Source organism: Tachyglossus aculeatus, chromosome 19 (genome assembly GCF_015852505.1).
Source record: "Tachyglossus aculeatus isolate mTacAcu1 chromosome 19, mTacAcu1.pri, whole genome shotgun sequence".
NCBI classification, from domain to species: Eukaryota; Metazoa; Chordata; class Mammalia; order Monotremata; family Tachyglossidae; genus Tachyglossus; species Tachyglossus aculeatus.
The window spans coordinates 13,140,347-13,155,282 of record NC_052084.1 but is presented as its reverse complement, the minus strand read 5'-3'; the positions used below and the strand labels follow the sequence as shown (position 1 = coordinate 13,155,282).

At 38.8% G+C, this 14,936-nt stretch overlaps 1 protein-coding gene across 1 annotated transcript in view; it reads left to right on the top strand.

Annotated features, from left to right (window-relative positions):
• PPP2R5A (protein phosphatase 2 regulatory subunit B'alpha) overlaps positions 1 to 14,936 on the top strand; it is a 60,349-nt gene that overhangs the window by 41,979 nt on the left and 3,434 nt on the right. The window contains exons 4-12 of the mRNA XM_038760971.1: positions 316 to 408; positions 3,120 to 3,250; positions 5,751 to 5,810; positions 7,551 to 7,659; positions 8,362 to 8,415; positions 12,718 to 12,768; positions 13,270 to 13,389; positions 13,484 to 13,611; positions 14,768 to 14,869. Coding sequence (XP_038616899.1) covers positions 316 to 408; positions 3,120 to 3,250; positions 5,751 to 5,810; positions 7,551 to 7,659; positions 8,362 to 8,415; positions 12,718 to 12,768; positions 13,270 to 13,389; positions 13,484 to 13,611; positions 14,768 to 14,869 — 848 coding nt within the window. The remainder of the gene's footprint in view (positions 1 to 315; positions 409 to 3,119; positions 3,251 to 5,750; positions 5,811 to 7,550; positions 7,660 to 8,361; positions 8,416 to 12,717; positions 12,769 to 13,269; positions 13,390 to 13,483; positions 13,612 to 14,767; positions 14,870 to 14,936) is intronic.

Sequence of the window (14,936 nt, the reverse complement as noted above, 5' to 3'; positions counted from 1 at the left end):
TTTGTGTCTTCATGCTGTTATTTTTTCCCAAATACTTAGTACAGGTTCCCTTTTTCTGCTATTTTTGCACATTTCCTAGACTTGCAATTAAACATAGGCTTTTAAGGCTGTTTTGTAAAACAGACTTCTTTCTTGAGATTAAAGCCTTGTTTTAACAGTTGAATGGAGGGCATATTTGGTCAATTCATTATCAGTTACAGATTACTGTACTATGATTCAATTTAACGAAATTTTTACCGTGGCATATAAACTAAGCCTGTTTAGTTCTTAAAAGTGAAGTCTTAGAAATGTGCACAATCTTTAATCTCATTTTAGTTGGTGTATGAATTCTTCTTGAGGTTTCTGGAAAGCCCTGATTTCCAGCCAAGTATTGCAAAGCGTTTCATTGACCAGAAATTTGTACAGCAGGTAAGTAATCCTTGCATTCACATTTCCTTGATAAGAATAACATTGATTTTTGACTTTGTAGATTAAAATGGGAATCTAAGAAGGAAGAACTGTAGCTCATTTGTGTGTATAATTGCACACATTAACCCTTTGACATTAAAACCTTCTGAAGAATATCTTATTTTTAACATTTTTTGTTTCTAAACACATCAGTTTAAGTATCTGTAAAGTATTCACTGTGGCTTTTAGTTTGGCAACACTATTAATTTGTGTTCCCCATTTTGACCAATATATTGTTACATCCAGAAGGATAGAGAATCTAGGAATCTTTTAAGCAAGATATAGCTTCTTCTGAAATCAATAGAGTAAATTCTGGAGTTCCCAGTGTTTCTCCCCCCCCCCCCCCCCCCAGTTTTACCCTGAAGACCAATTCATTCATTCAGTCGAATTTATTGAGCATTTACTCTGTAAAGAACATTGTACTAAGCGCTTGGGAGAGTACAGTACAAGTTGGGTCTTTGAACTATCAAATTAGGAAACAGGGCATAACCCAATAGAACAATATTGTTGAAAATGTCATTTTTAGGTTTGAGTTACACAAATTCTGAATCTTATGTGCCCTGAATGTATTGACATAAAGCATCAAAGGATTTGGTTTTTCAGGTGCCCTTTTTTTCCCCTCTAAATGGGGTATGTTCTTGATGAACAGTACATCAAGGAAAATCTGTTGCAGTACATGCACTTTGACAACAGTGTGCCAACCGCCTTTTCTAAGATCACATCATGTTCTGTCCCAAAAGTTGCACATTGTTGGAAGAATGTTTCCTAATTCCCAAACAGCACTATCCAAAATGTGTAAGGAAAATATGCATTGTGGAGGAATTATGTTTACAAGGTGACTTGTCACTTGGGTTTAATAGTTTGATTTATTCTCAGGGACCTCTTTAAATATCTGTTTTGTGGCTCATAGTGTGAGTGAGCCACAAAACAGAAGGGTTAGGGTCTTTCCTTAGTGGTCTTCCTGCTGCGACAGTGGGAATCCCTTCACAGGGAAATGCAAACCTCAGCAGGAACCCAACCTGATTTCTGTGGCAGGGTTAAATTGCTTATCACATCTGGGTTTGTAGAAGCTTCACAAACATAACCCCTGGAAGGGGTACAGTCCACCTGTAATCAGTAAAAGGAGTTGGAATACTCTCTGTTGCCATTTATAATCATCATGGAAAGGTGTATTCTATGGAGGTTGCATTTTGAAAGTATACATTGCTATGGCACTTTTAAAAATTACAAAATACTTTTTTCCGTGTAATTTAGGTATTCATTACCAATTTTTAAATCTAAATACATCGAGCAAATCGAACATTCAATGTTAATGGGTAATTTCATTGGGGGTCCAAGAATAGTATGTAGATGTAATTAGAAATTTCCATTTTTTAAATCCATAGTAATATTTTATACCTGATTCAGACCAAATTTAGCAGAAAGGAATTAGCCTATTCTTATTCATTTTCTTCATCATTGTTGCTTTTAAAAACATAGCCAAAAGTTTTATAGCAGACATAGAAGAAACTTGGTGTTTGCTCCAAAGGCACCAGTCCCATAAGGGCAGAGGGGCCCTTGTCCCTATAAGGATTTGCGGCATCACAGGAGTGAAACCAGTAGCTTCACTTCTAAAGCTTTTAAGAGAAGATGGGCAGAAAGAGACCCATGCCCCATGCCCCCTGATGGCATGACAGTGCTGCTTTTATTGTCTTACCTGAGCTCTGGGACAGGGCACAGGAGGCTCATCTCCCTCCTGGCCCTGGAGCCCCATGAAGATGAGGTGGTCGGAAGGCTTATTATCCTCATGGGGCTCTGGGGTTGGTTGCAAGAGCCTCTGGCCCCAGAGCCTGGGGAAGACAACTGAAGTAGTGGCCAAGGAGGAAGAAGATACAGCAGGGCAGGAAGGGTGAGTACTTTTACCTTCCTCTCCTTCCCACATTTTTATCTTTGTTCCTCTTTCTTTCCTTCCTACCTCCATTCATTCATTCAGTCATTCAGTCATATTTATTGAGTGCTTACTGTGTGCAGAGCACTGTACAAGTTGGCAACACATAGAGACGGTCCCTACCCAACAGTGGGCTCACAGTCTAGAAGGGGGAAGAACCTTCCCTCCCCATCCTCTTTTTTTCCCTCTTTCTCCCCTCTTGTCCCTCCCTTTTCCTCCCTCCTGCCTTCTTCCTCCCTGCCCCTCAAAACTCCACTCCCTAGATCCTCTGCTTACAGGGTCCTGCCCTTCAGTGCTCCACAATCTATTGTCCATCCCAAGTTTCCCGCCCCCCTTTGCTCAAAATGAAAATTTGGCAGCCCTGGTTTGCTGTCAGAATGTAAATTTGATTAGATTTCAACCTCACGAGGTAGAAAGCCATCCCAATCCAGGTGGAAGTCAAACATTTCAGTTCCAGGAATTCTAGCTCATCCTGTTGCGGACAGTATATTGAATATTTGAGTTTATTTTTTTTTTCCCGGAGTATAATGCAGCGTTTGTAAACTGTGTGGCTTTGGTGAAAAAAAAATCCTATTAGTAGCATTGGTCTTGTATTTACATTGCATAGCTCTGAACAGATATATAAATCTAAAGTTGTTTTCTACTTTTAAATAAATTGCCTAATGGTTTGACAAAGTTACAAAGTAGAATTACTGTTTAGTTTGATTATTTTTTTTAAAAGTAATTTCTCAGATTTTTTTTAAAGCTCTTGGAGCTTTTTGATAGTGAAGATCCCAGAGAACGTGACTTCCTGAAGACGGTTCTTCATCGAATTTATGGAAAATTCCTTGGATTAAGAGCATTCATCAGAAAACAGATTAACAACATTTTCCTCAGGTAAAAAAATGTATTATAGTTTTTTTGCTTCATAGTGTGAGTTTGAGTATTTGGAAATCAGCAATTATTATTACTAATATTTGAGTGCTTACAGTGTAACTGCTAGAGTATCATCAATCGTATTTATTGAGCGCTTACTGTGTGCAGAGCACTGTACTAAGCGCTTGGGAAATACAAGTTAGAGTAATTGCCAGAAAATCAATTGTCAGTTTGAGGTCCACAGGGGACTCACATTTTAAGTGGGGAAGGACTGGTTTGTGCAGCACAATGTAGTACAAGCACAATAATAACAATTGTGGTATTTGTTAAGCCCTAACATTTTATTGTATTTTTTTAAGTGCTTACCATGTGTCACATACCGTGCTAAGCACTGGGATAGATGCAAATCAGTGCCAAGCACTGTACTGAGTATTGGTGTAGATACAAGATAATCAGATTGGACACAGTCTGATGGGGTGGGAGAACAGGTATTGAATCCCCATTTTATAGCTGAGAAAACTGAGGCACAGAAAAGATAAGTGACTCGCCCAAGGACCCACAACAGACAAGTTGGGTCCTTGGGTCCAAACAGTGAAATTCTCCAATGCCCTGCTATGGGCCAAGGAAGATTCAGATGCCGGTGGTATCAAATATTTCTTTCTGCATCAGATATTTGAGACATCTATAAGACTGTGTTGAAAATACAATTGAGACTTCTTCCTCTTGGCTGGGTCATCACAATGCTATGTTTGGAAATATTTGGACAGTGTTAACAGCCATTGGAAAACGTTTAGTACATATTTACTATTTTCATTTTGCTAATGAGGTGCATCTAGCTTTAATTCTATTAGTTCTGGTGATTTTGACACCTGTCTACATGTTTTGTTGTCTGTCTCCCCCTTCTAGACTGTGAGCCCGTTGTTGGGTAGGAACCGTCTCTATATGTTGCCGACTTGTACTTCCCAAGCGCTTAGTCCAGTGCTCTGCACACAGTAAGCGCTCAATAAATACGATTGAATGAAAGTGGCGGAGCCAGGATTAGAACCTGAGTTTCCCTGGCTCCCAGACTCATTCTCTCCCCACTAGGCCACTTCCTTTCCCACTGAAAACAAGTTAAAAATTCAAAAACAAATATTGGCCTTAGAGAAATTCATCTTCTTAACAGTAGAAGGGGAAACTTTCAGGTATATCACAAGCCCAGGCAGAGAGTCCTTGCTTGCAGCCATTCCAGCATTGTAGACTTGTCAAAAGCAGGCTTGGTTTCCATGTCCCTTGGCAGCTGGCCTGGGACTTGGTGGGGACGTGGGGTCTTCAGGCTGAATGGGTGCCTGCTTCCGCCTCCCCACTGTTCACCTTAACCAACTGAATTCATCCTATATTGTGCTTAATTAATTAATTAATTAATTAATATTGGTATTTGTTAAGCGCTTACTATGTGCAAAGCACTGTTCTAAGCACTGGGGAGGTTACAAGGTGATCAGGTTGTCCCACGGGGGGCTTACAGTTTCAATCACCATTTTACAGATGAGGGAACTGAGGCCCAGAGAAGTGAAGTGATTTTCGCAAAGTCACACAGCTGACAGTTGGCAGAGCTGGGATTTGAACCTGTGACCTCCGACTCCAAAGCCCATGCTCTTTCCACTGAGCCACGCTGCTTCTCTACTACGGTAGCCTTTTCATGTAAAGTGTGGAATTTCCAGCTAAGTGAACTTTCAAAAAATAGAAAGAATTAGAAAGAAAAAAGTTTCCAGAAAAAGCAGCAACTGGTGGCTTTGGGTAAAACCAGCATTTGTAAAGTGTCTCTGGCTTCTTTGTAAGTGGTGTGAGGAACATAATTTATATTTCTAGACTGTAAGCCCGTTGTTGGGTAGCGACCATCTCTATATGTTGCCGATTTGTACTTCCCAAGCTCTTAGTACGGTGCTCTGCGCACAGTGAGCGCTCAATAAGGACGATTGAATGAATGAATGAATGAGTGACATTTTTCTGTTGTTTGCCGGCTACTTGTCTAAAAAAGTTTGTTTGCAGGCGACCATCCTAACTGTAAGATCTGGAGTAAGAATGGTGAGGTGTTCTGCTGGTGTGAAATTTATTCTCTTAAATTTTCAAATGTAGGTTGGAAAAACAGCAGGTGCTGTTGTATTGTTCTGCAGGAAGTTGGGCTTTTCTTCTACCAGATTCAGAGACTCTTCAGAATGTCTTGATGGGTTTCTATTTCCTTCAACATTTTCTAATAATCAATTTATGTATTAAGCACTCACTGTGTGTAAAGCACTGTACTAAACGCTTGAGAGTACAAGAGTGGAAGTAGACATGGTCCCTGCCCTCAAATATCTTACAACTTAATGGCGGAGACTGGCATTAAAATAAATTACGGATAGGGGAAGCAGCCTCCTATAAGAATATGTACATAAGTGCCGAGCAAAGTAGTCATCTGTAGAACAGAAGATATTTTTAGTGACCAACTTCAGTTTTGCTTTTCGTCCACTTAACACTGCATCCTTTTTATCTTAATTTGCAGGTTTATATATGAAACAGAACATTTTAATGGTGTTGCTGAACTCCTTGAGATATTAGGAAGGTAGGTTTTCTTTTATTTGCACATTGTGTTGCCAAGAAGCACCATTCACAAATATTTTGTATATGATAATCATGATATGGGAGGGGGTAGTTCATTTTATATAAAAAAAAAGAAATAGTTATTCATTTGAAATTGTATTATAGCTTAGTAGAAGTCCAGCGGCTTAAAATATTGTCAGGTGGAAGATCTGTTTTGGAGCAGGCTTATTTCCTGGTTTCCTACCCTCTGAACTGTCAAACTTCCATTGAAACACAAAATTTTGAGGAGGGAAAGAAATGAACTACAAAGAATCTTGGTGAAGATTGATGGGATTTAATTCTCTATTGCAGACATTGAAAGACCATGTGTCTTATCTAACAATTTTCATAATTACCCAATATCAGTTTTCATATCTATTCCACAGTAGTATGTGACATGGAATAACCTAAAGAATGAAGGTTAAATTTGGGAGAGCATTTTCTCTCCCATATACTGTGCTTAAGAATTTTCACTTGTAAATATGTTGTCCAAAGTATTTTGCATAAAATAAGAACAGGAGACTGATTATAGAGGAAAAACGGCATTATTTCTTTTCGTCTTGCTGCAAAGAGGAAAACCGGCCACTTCTTTCTCAACCAGTTGAGAGACTTTTAAACAAACCAGCAATTAAAATATTGACTGATTAAAAATAACAGTACATAGAATTCACAGGTTTTGAGAAGGCAGACTTTTGGCAATGATATACAGCTGTACTTCAGTTACAGCTCTTAATTAGTTCCCTGAAAATAGTGCTTTAAGCAAAAGAGCATAAAATGAAGTGTAAATTTCCCAGAGGAAAAAATGTTGAGGGCATTCCAAGATCTGAAAAAATTGATCACAAAAAATGCATTACAGGGAAATGTAAATATATACCAGTAATAGAAGACTTTTGAATCAGATGTTTTTACTATGTCCATTTGGTATGCAAAATTTTCAAAGGCACCCTGTGCTATCAGACTAAGAGGCTGCCATTATTGAATATTAAAGAAATCCTCCATTGCCATCCTAATAATTATGGTATTTATCAAGGGATACCATGGACCAAACACTGTGGTGAGGTAGATACAAGCTAATCAGATCAGACACATTGTTTGTCCCATTTGGGTTTTGAATGCTTAAGAGGTAAGAAAAGAAAGTATCTTATCCTCAGCTTCTTATCTCCACTTTACAGATGAGGAAACAGAGGCACCGGACAGTTAAGTAATTTCCCCAGAGGCATACAGCAGGCCATTTGGCAGAGCCGGGATTAGTTTCCTGACTTCCAGCCTTCTGTGCTTTCCTCTTAGGCCATGCTGCTTCTTGTCTAATGCTAAATTAAAACAGGCTTTTAATCACTCTATTCAAGTCAGTCAGAATACTTCAAAGATTGAGAGGCTGAGGAAAAGGGATCTTTAAGCCAAGGCAAACCTTGAAGTGTTATCTTGAAGTGAATGGGTCTACAGGGGATATCAGTATTAAAACGCAATAGTGCTATTGTGATAGAAACCTGAAGGCAAGACATTATAATGGTGTTCTTTAAACATTACAGGGGTGTACTTTGCCACTTTGAGTATGTAGATTGGCCTGTGAATATAAAGCAGGGTTCACGCTGGATAATCCTTTTCATCATCAGTTGTATTTGTTGAGCGCTTACTGTGTGCAGAGCACTGTACTAAGAGTTTTTCTTTTGACTTCCTATTTAAGAAAATTTGGAAAATGTACTTTCCAATTTTTTTTTCCCAGTATCATCAATGGTTTTGCGCTCCCCTTGAAAGCAGAACACAAGCAATTCTTAATGAAGGTTCTGATTCCTATGCACACGGCTAAAGGATTAGCTTTGTTTCATGCTCAGGTAGGTTAATGAAAAATGTAATTTGAATATGTGCTTTTTGGACAGAATTTTTTGTAAAAGAATAATTGAGAAATATTAACAATATTCAGTTGAATCAGGTAATTTTACCGATTGCCTATATTGAGTACCGTTTTTAAGAAAATTAAGCCTCTTCACTCCCGTTGGTTAATTTACCCTTTTAAAATTGGAATATTTTAAAATTGTATTTAATTTCAGATGTGAAAATAGATAAACAATATATAAATACTGTGTACCGATGTGTTACAGAACACTAATGCCAAAATATTGTCTTTGCTATGTCCTTTTTAATTGTCGAATTGTTAGGAAGAGTTTTGGGGCAGTGGAGTTGAATTTTAGAAATATTTAGTACGAAATATTGTTAAAGAGATTAACACATCCAGGAAAACTGCAAACTTTCACATATGTGGTTGGCAAAGTAATATTTTTTAAGATCAATCCGTTGTTTTTATTGAGCAATTACTGTGTGCAGGGCACTTTACTAAGTGCTTGGGAGAGAGTAACACAACAATGTAACAGACATATTCCCTGCCCATAACGAGCTTATAGTCCAGAGGATATGACCTTTAGTGGTTTGACAAAATAACCTGAAAGAGAAATGTAACATGAGTAATTTTACAAACTATCACTAGTAACATGTAGTTTCACCCAATAATGTTCATGAAATTGTCATTTTTCTTTTAGTTGGCCTATTGTGTTGTACAGTTCCTGGAAAAAGACACAACATTAACAGAACCAGTAAGTGTTAAACTTATTTTTGTTTCTGTTCCGTATTGTAACATAGCATGTCATTGATTCTTCTCATTCATCACTGTAGAGTTGGCAAGCAGATGTAATTCATTTCAGCCAGGCATTTTAATTCAGTTCTATGGGTAGACCATTTATGTGGTTATGGATTTGTACATGGACTGCACTTTGCAAAATACTACTACATTTCTTGTAAATTGATTAGCAACCAAGTGAATTACTTTATAGATGGGGAAAAGTGACAGTGCTCAAGCTCTTAGTACAGTGCTCTGCACACAGTAGGCGCTCAATAAATGCAATTGAATGAATGAACTTAATTATTAGAACAATGTGTCTTACAGATACATTGTTAGTAGATGGCAGTAGCAGAGGCCCAAGATTCAGGCAAAGGAAGGAGAAGAAGAGACAAACAGATACACACACACCTATCCCCAAGCATGCCACTTGTACATGTACCCACATACCCACACCTGTCATATTCATTCAATCATATTTATTGAGCACTTACTGTGTGCAGAGCACTGTACTAAGTGCTTACCAGATAACCTTCCCTGTAGTAGGAGACACACATCTTGCTGATGCTGGCCACCTCATTGTACCCCAGTCTCATTTGTCTCACTGCTGACCCCTTGCCTGAAGCTCCCTATGGCTTGAAACCCTCTCCCCCATCATGTCCAACAGGCCACCACTCTCTCCCCCTTTGAAGCCTTACTAAACTCCCACCTCTAAAAGGCCTTCCCAAACTAAACTCCCATTTCCCCCAATTGCTCATACACAGTTTGATCTGTACCCTTTAAGCACTTGCTGCATCATCTCAACAGCACTTTTGTACATATTCATTTCCCTTATCTGTAATTTGTGTCTCTCTCCCTCTGGACTGTAAGCTCGTTATGGGCAGGGATCCATGTCTACTAACTCTGTACTGTCCCAAGCACCTAGTCCAGTGCTTTGCACACTGTAAGCACTCAATAAATGCCATTGATTGACTGACAGAGAGAGAGAGCACACACAGTGAAGTCAAGTCACCTCTCTGCCAGCACTCCTCACTCTGGCTTGGGGTTGAATGGGTTTCTGGTCCTATTTGGGAACCAATCTCTACAGTTCATCCAGTTCATATTTGCTGGGGCCCAAAATATCAAGTGTCTTTTTTAGGTGAAGAAATGTTTCTTTGAGCCTGATGTCAAATCTAATCTTGGGAGTGGGGGGATGGCTTGTCTTGCCATTCAAAATATTTAAACAAAGAATTCCACTGCTCATTCTTGCCAAAAAAAAAAATTAGGATATGTAAGAACTGGGTGGTCTCCGTTAGATGAGCACAGTGGGTTTTAAAATGTTTGTGCTCGTGACAGTGCACTATAATGAGAAGGTAGAGAGCTAAGCAGAGATGGATAAAAGTTAATAATAAAACTACTTGACCTTCATAGAAGAGCTTGCTTAGTATTTATTATAAAGCCAAATGTTCTTGAATAAAGCAGTCCGTGAAGACTAATAAAGTTCCTGAATTACCAAAGTTATCGTTTCCTTTACGTAGTGTACCTTTTAGGGCTATCCCTTGGGTACTTAAAAAATACTTGTGTTTGCTGTTGTAATTTCACTTGGGGTTGAACTTTGCCCATGTAAGGGAAAAAAAAAAGATCATTTTCCCCATTACCCTGTTTTTGGAATCTCCTAACTTCCAGATTCAAAATTCCCTCTGGAGGCCCCTGAAGGCACTATTTATTTTTAAACCACAGGTCAGAATATAAAGAGAATAAAGAGACTGACAGATACACTTGAGACCACACAGTCTATATATGTATATGCAAATTTTGTAAGGCTCGGGAAATATTTGAGTTGTGCTATTTTGTATAAATCTAACAATCCTGATCCATAGAAATTTCATAATATACAAGCCTTGTAAGTGACCACTTTTTCATAGGAAACTGATGCTTTTGCAAACACTAAGAAGCTGATTTGACTTTGTTTTACTCTATAGTATTATGGGCCAGAAGGATTTTGAATTTATTTCCCAAGCTTCAAAAACAATTGTTTCAGTTGGTCTCCAGTTATTTAGTCCATTGGAATGAGAGGTTGACAAACTGTCCTTTTCAGAATACTGTCCCTTGAAACATCAGTTGAAGGCCCTGGAAAATGGCAGGACAGTGAACTGATCACACATCATCATCATCATCAATTGTATTTATTGAGCGCTTACTGTGTGCAGAGCACTGTACTAAGCGCTTGGGAAGTACAAACACATCCTTTTGTCAGTATGGGGAAGAGGACTGGGAGCCAGTGAGGTGGTGGCTTCTCCTAGGTTTGGGTAAATCTTGCCAGGATCTGGGGGTGGGTAGGGTTAAACAAAGCCTAAAGACTGACATTGTGTCACTCTTTTGAATCTATCTCCATTTCTGAATTTTCAGGAAACTGAGGTACAGAGAAGTTGTGACTTGCCCAAGGTCACACAGCAGACAAGTGGCAGAACAGGGATTAGAACCCAGGTCATCTGATTCCCAAGCCTGTGCTTTATCCACTAGGCCATGCTGCTTCCCATGTTGTTTTATTAACAAATTGTCTTACACAGTCGAGTAGTCTCCGACTCATACAAATAACTTATTTAGATACAGTTTAACTATGTACAAGTGAACCATTACTATGCTGATTTATTCAGTTCATGTGCTGACTCCCACAGTACTTTCTAACTCTCTTGAATTTCCTTTCTATTACTGGTTTCATTTCCAGATTTTGGAAATCTGGTTCTGATTTTCCCTCCAAGTAACTCCTTTGATGCTCGTCTTATTGTGCAAAGAGTGGTTCAGAAATTTAACACTAACAAATCAAGTGCCTCTCTTGAACCTTTTGTTTTTTTCAAAGGAGATGACCTTCTGTTCAACCCAATTGAGTTTTTCCAGATTTCTTACATTCAGGTCACTGAATTGTGGCCCACTTTGGGCCATAATGTAGGCATTAAACCAATTATTGCAGAAAAAAATTAAACTTAATTTGAAAAATAGCTGCCATTGTGCAATTCCTGAAAAGTCTGAACAGTGTCATATTCTGGCATTTCATATATTCACATTTGCCCCAGCATCTTTTTATAATTCAAATTTATTTTGCTGGCATTGCCACAAACACCAGCCCACGTTGTTACAGCTACAGAGTTTGCGTATTTATATTTGGAAAAGTAATACCATTTTTCTTAAAAAATGCTAAGTAGTCTGTGTTTCCACAAAATATAGGGAGAATAAAAGTAAAATGGGGCAGAAGGTGGACAAATATAGGTGGACAAGCAGTTCAGGTTGTGAGCTATAGAGGGTATTGAATCTTGTTAGCAATGTTGATATTTTTTCTTTGAATTGCAAAGTCTGTTTTAAGAGTGCAGCTGCTGTTAATTTGCCATTTCAAAATTAATGCCAGTTAGAAAACTATCCTGCTATAATAATAATAATAATGACATTTACTAAGCGCTTACTATGTGCAAAGCACTGTTCTGAGCGCTGGGGAGGTTACAAGGTGATCAGGTTGTCCCACAGGGGGCTCAGTCCTAATCCCCATTTTACAGATGATGGAACTGCGGCCCAGAGATGTTAAATGACTTGCCCAAAGTCACACAGCTGACAATTGGCCGAGCTGGGATTTGAACCCATCACCTCTCCAAAGCTCGTGCTCTTTCCACTGAGCCACGCGGCTTCCTTCTGCTAGTGTAGGAAGCCTCATTTTAAGTAGAAATATTTGTAAAATCTAATGGACAGTAGTACCCTTTCTGTCACCTCTGTACCAGAGATCCATATTCATTCAGTCATATTTACTGAGCGCTTACTGTGTGCAGAGCAACACAGTCCATATCTTGACTGGTTTCATTTTATATAGTCTCCTGAAATTAAATCCCTTGGAAAGCATTACAAGCTGCCTATAAAGTATGAGGTCTGATTTATTACACCTTAATAATGAATCTGTCGAGTCCAAAAAAAAATCAAAAGCAATAAAGATTTGATTATTACTCATCCTCAGTTGAGTATCATGAGGATCTTCAGGAGAGTCATCATCCATAAAGCAGTGCATTGAACTATTTGGATTCTGAACACTGCCTTTCAAAAATGAAAAAAAAATCAGGAGGATGTTTACAGTAGACAAACAGTTCAGTTAATGTAGTAGGTAACAGGGTTATTGTTGTCTGTCACTAAAAGTAAGCTGCCACTAAATCCCACTGTTGAAAATTTGTTGAGTAATTATTGCTGTTAACAATTTAACACAATGCCAATTTAAAAACTCTTTTTTGGCTTAACTCGGGTGTTACATGTTTTTCTAACACAGGTGATCAGAGGATTGCTCAAATTTTGGCCCAAAACTTGCAGTCAGAAAGAGGTAAGGTGGTGTTGATGCACCGTATTTCATCAGAACTAAAAGAAAGTTCAGCGTTTTCAAAACCGTTCACCTCTGCTGCTGGAAATATTGCGTTCCACAGTCCATCACAGGGGTGTTATTAACATGTAATTGCCATCTGGAATGGCGAGCAGGCTTTTGGGTTGGAGCTGGTGATGAAGTGAAGGCAGTGAGATGGGTGAGGGCAGGGTTCGAGGTTGGAGATGGGTATATTCCACAGCCCATCACCTCAGGGAACTAATAGATGATGAAGCATGTGTGGGAACAAGCGCTGCAGCTGGGCAGCTCTGGTGTATGCTATATTTTACATGCCTTTTCAGCTCAGATATACTGTACAATTTATCTACTGAACTCCAAAGTTTCCTCCTCAATTATGCACGGATAGCTTTTCTGTGTCACGGTATATCTTCCGTCATTTTGGGTCTTGGGGTCCTTATTCTTTTCTTTTTAATTTAGCAAAATGCTTTTCCCCCCCACACACAGGTGATGTTTTTAGGAGAAATCGAAGAAATCTTAGATGTTATAGAACCAACCCAGTTCAAAAAAATTGAAGAACCTCTCTTCAAACAGATATCCAAGTGTGTATCAAGTTCTCATTTTCAGGTTGGTGGCATATTTTCATTGAGCCATTCAGTTTTTACACTGGCACATATTTTTTTTTTGGCATGTGGGCTGACATTCTAAACATCTATTCCAGGTTGCAGAAAGGGCATTGTATTTCTGGAATAATGAGTATATACTTAGCCTGATTGAGGAGAATATTGACAAAATCTTGCCAATTATGTTTGGCAGCTTGTACAAAATCTCCAAAGAACACTGGAATCCGTATGTATTTACTTTTATTCTGAAAACCGTACTGCATTTAAAATTTAAATTTTTATAGTTAAATAATGAGGTCATTGAAAGGGTATGTTAAGATTTAAAGGCAGAAAGTTACAAATGGTAGCTTAAATTTGGCCGTAAGTTGGTACTAGCAGAAACTGATTCTGTAAGCTTGGAAGTGCATTAAGAATAAATAGAACCCTTCCTTTTACCCACAGCTTCAACAACCCATGTTTCTCCCCCATTCGTCTCAGCCCTTCTGAGAAACCTCTTCCATGAGGCAATTCTTGATTAATCCCCCCTCCTCCAGTCACCCCACTGATATGTCATTCTTCTGCAATAATCTTATTATTTAGGCTCCATTTATAATTGGTTTCTAGCCTAATTATGGTATTTTTAAGGGCTTTCTATGTACTAACCCCTGGAGTAGATACAAGGGTATGAGATCAAACAGCCCCTTGTCCCATGTGGTGCTCATAATCTTATCCCCAATTTATAGATGAGAAAATGGAGGCACAGAGGTTAAGTGACTTTTCCAAGGGCACACGGTAGAGTCATTGGAAGGGCTGGAACTCAAACCTGGGTCTCCTGATTCCTAAGCCCATGCCCCTTCCATTACATTATCCATTGCAGTTTTTGTATGTTAAATATTCTATTCGCTTGCCTTCACCATTACTTCATCTGTAAAATGGGGATTGAGACTGTGAGCCCCACGTGGGTCAAGGGACTGTGTCCAACCTGATTTGCTTGTGTCCACCCCAACGCTTAGTACAGTGCCTGGCACATAGTAAGTGCTTAACAAATACCATCATCATCTCCATTAGATTAACTCCTTGAAGCAAGGATCACATTCCATCTTCTCCTTTGTGTCCCACGCTACCAGTCTCTAGTACAGTGTTCTATTCGTCATAGGTGCTCAATTAGATATTATTGATCATGCTACCCAGAGAAAATTTAGACTTTTAGATAGCCTTACACTAAATGCTGAGCTTTCATTTAGAAAAATATCCATTCTTCCCATTTGAAATTGTTACTGTGAATGATTGACAGCTGGGGGGGATATTGATGGATTAAAAACCATGTGACCAACACCCCCCCCCCACCCCCACCCCCTTTCCAAACTTTATACCTTTTACAGCCTGCTTTCATTTCATTCCAGGACCATCGTAGCATTAGTATATAATGTACTGAAAACGCTAATGGAAATGAACGGCAAGCTCTTTGATGACCTTACAAGCTCATATAAAGCGGAAAGACAGAGGTATGGATCTGGATGATTCACCTAACCAATCAATTAAGGAAAAATAGTGACGTTAAATTTTCAGAAT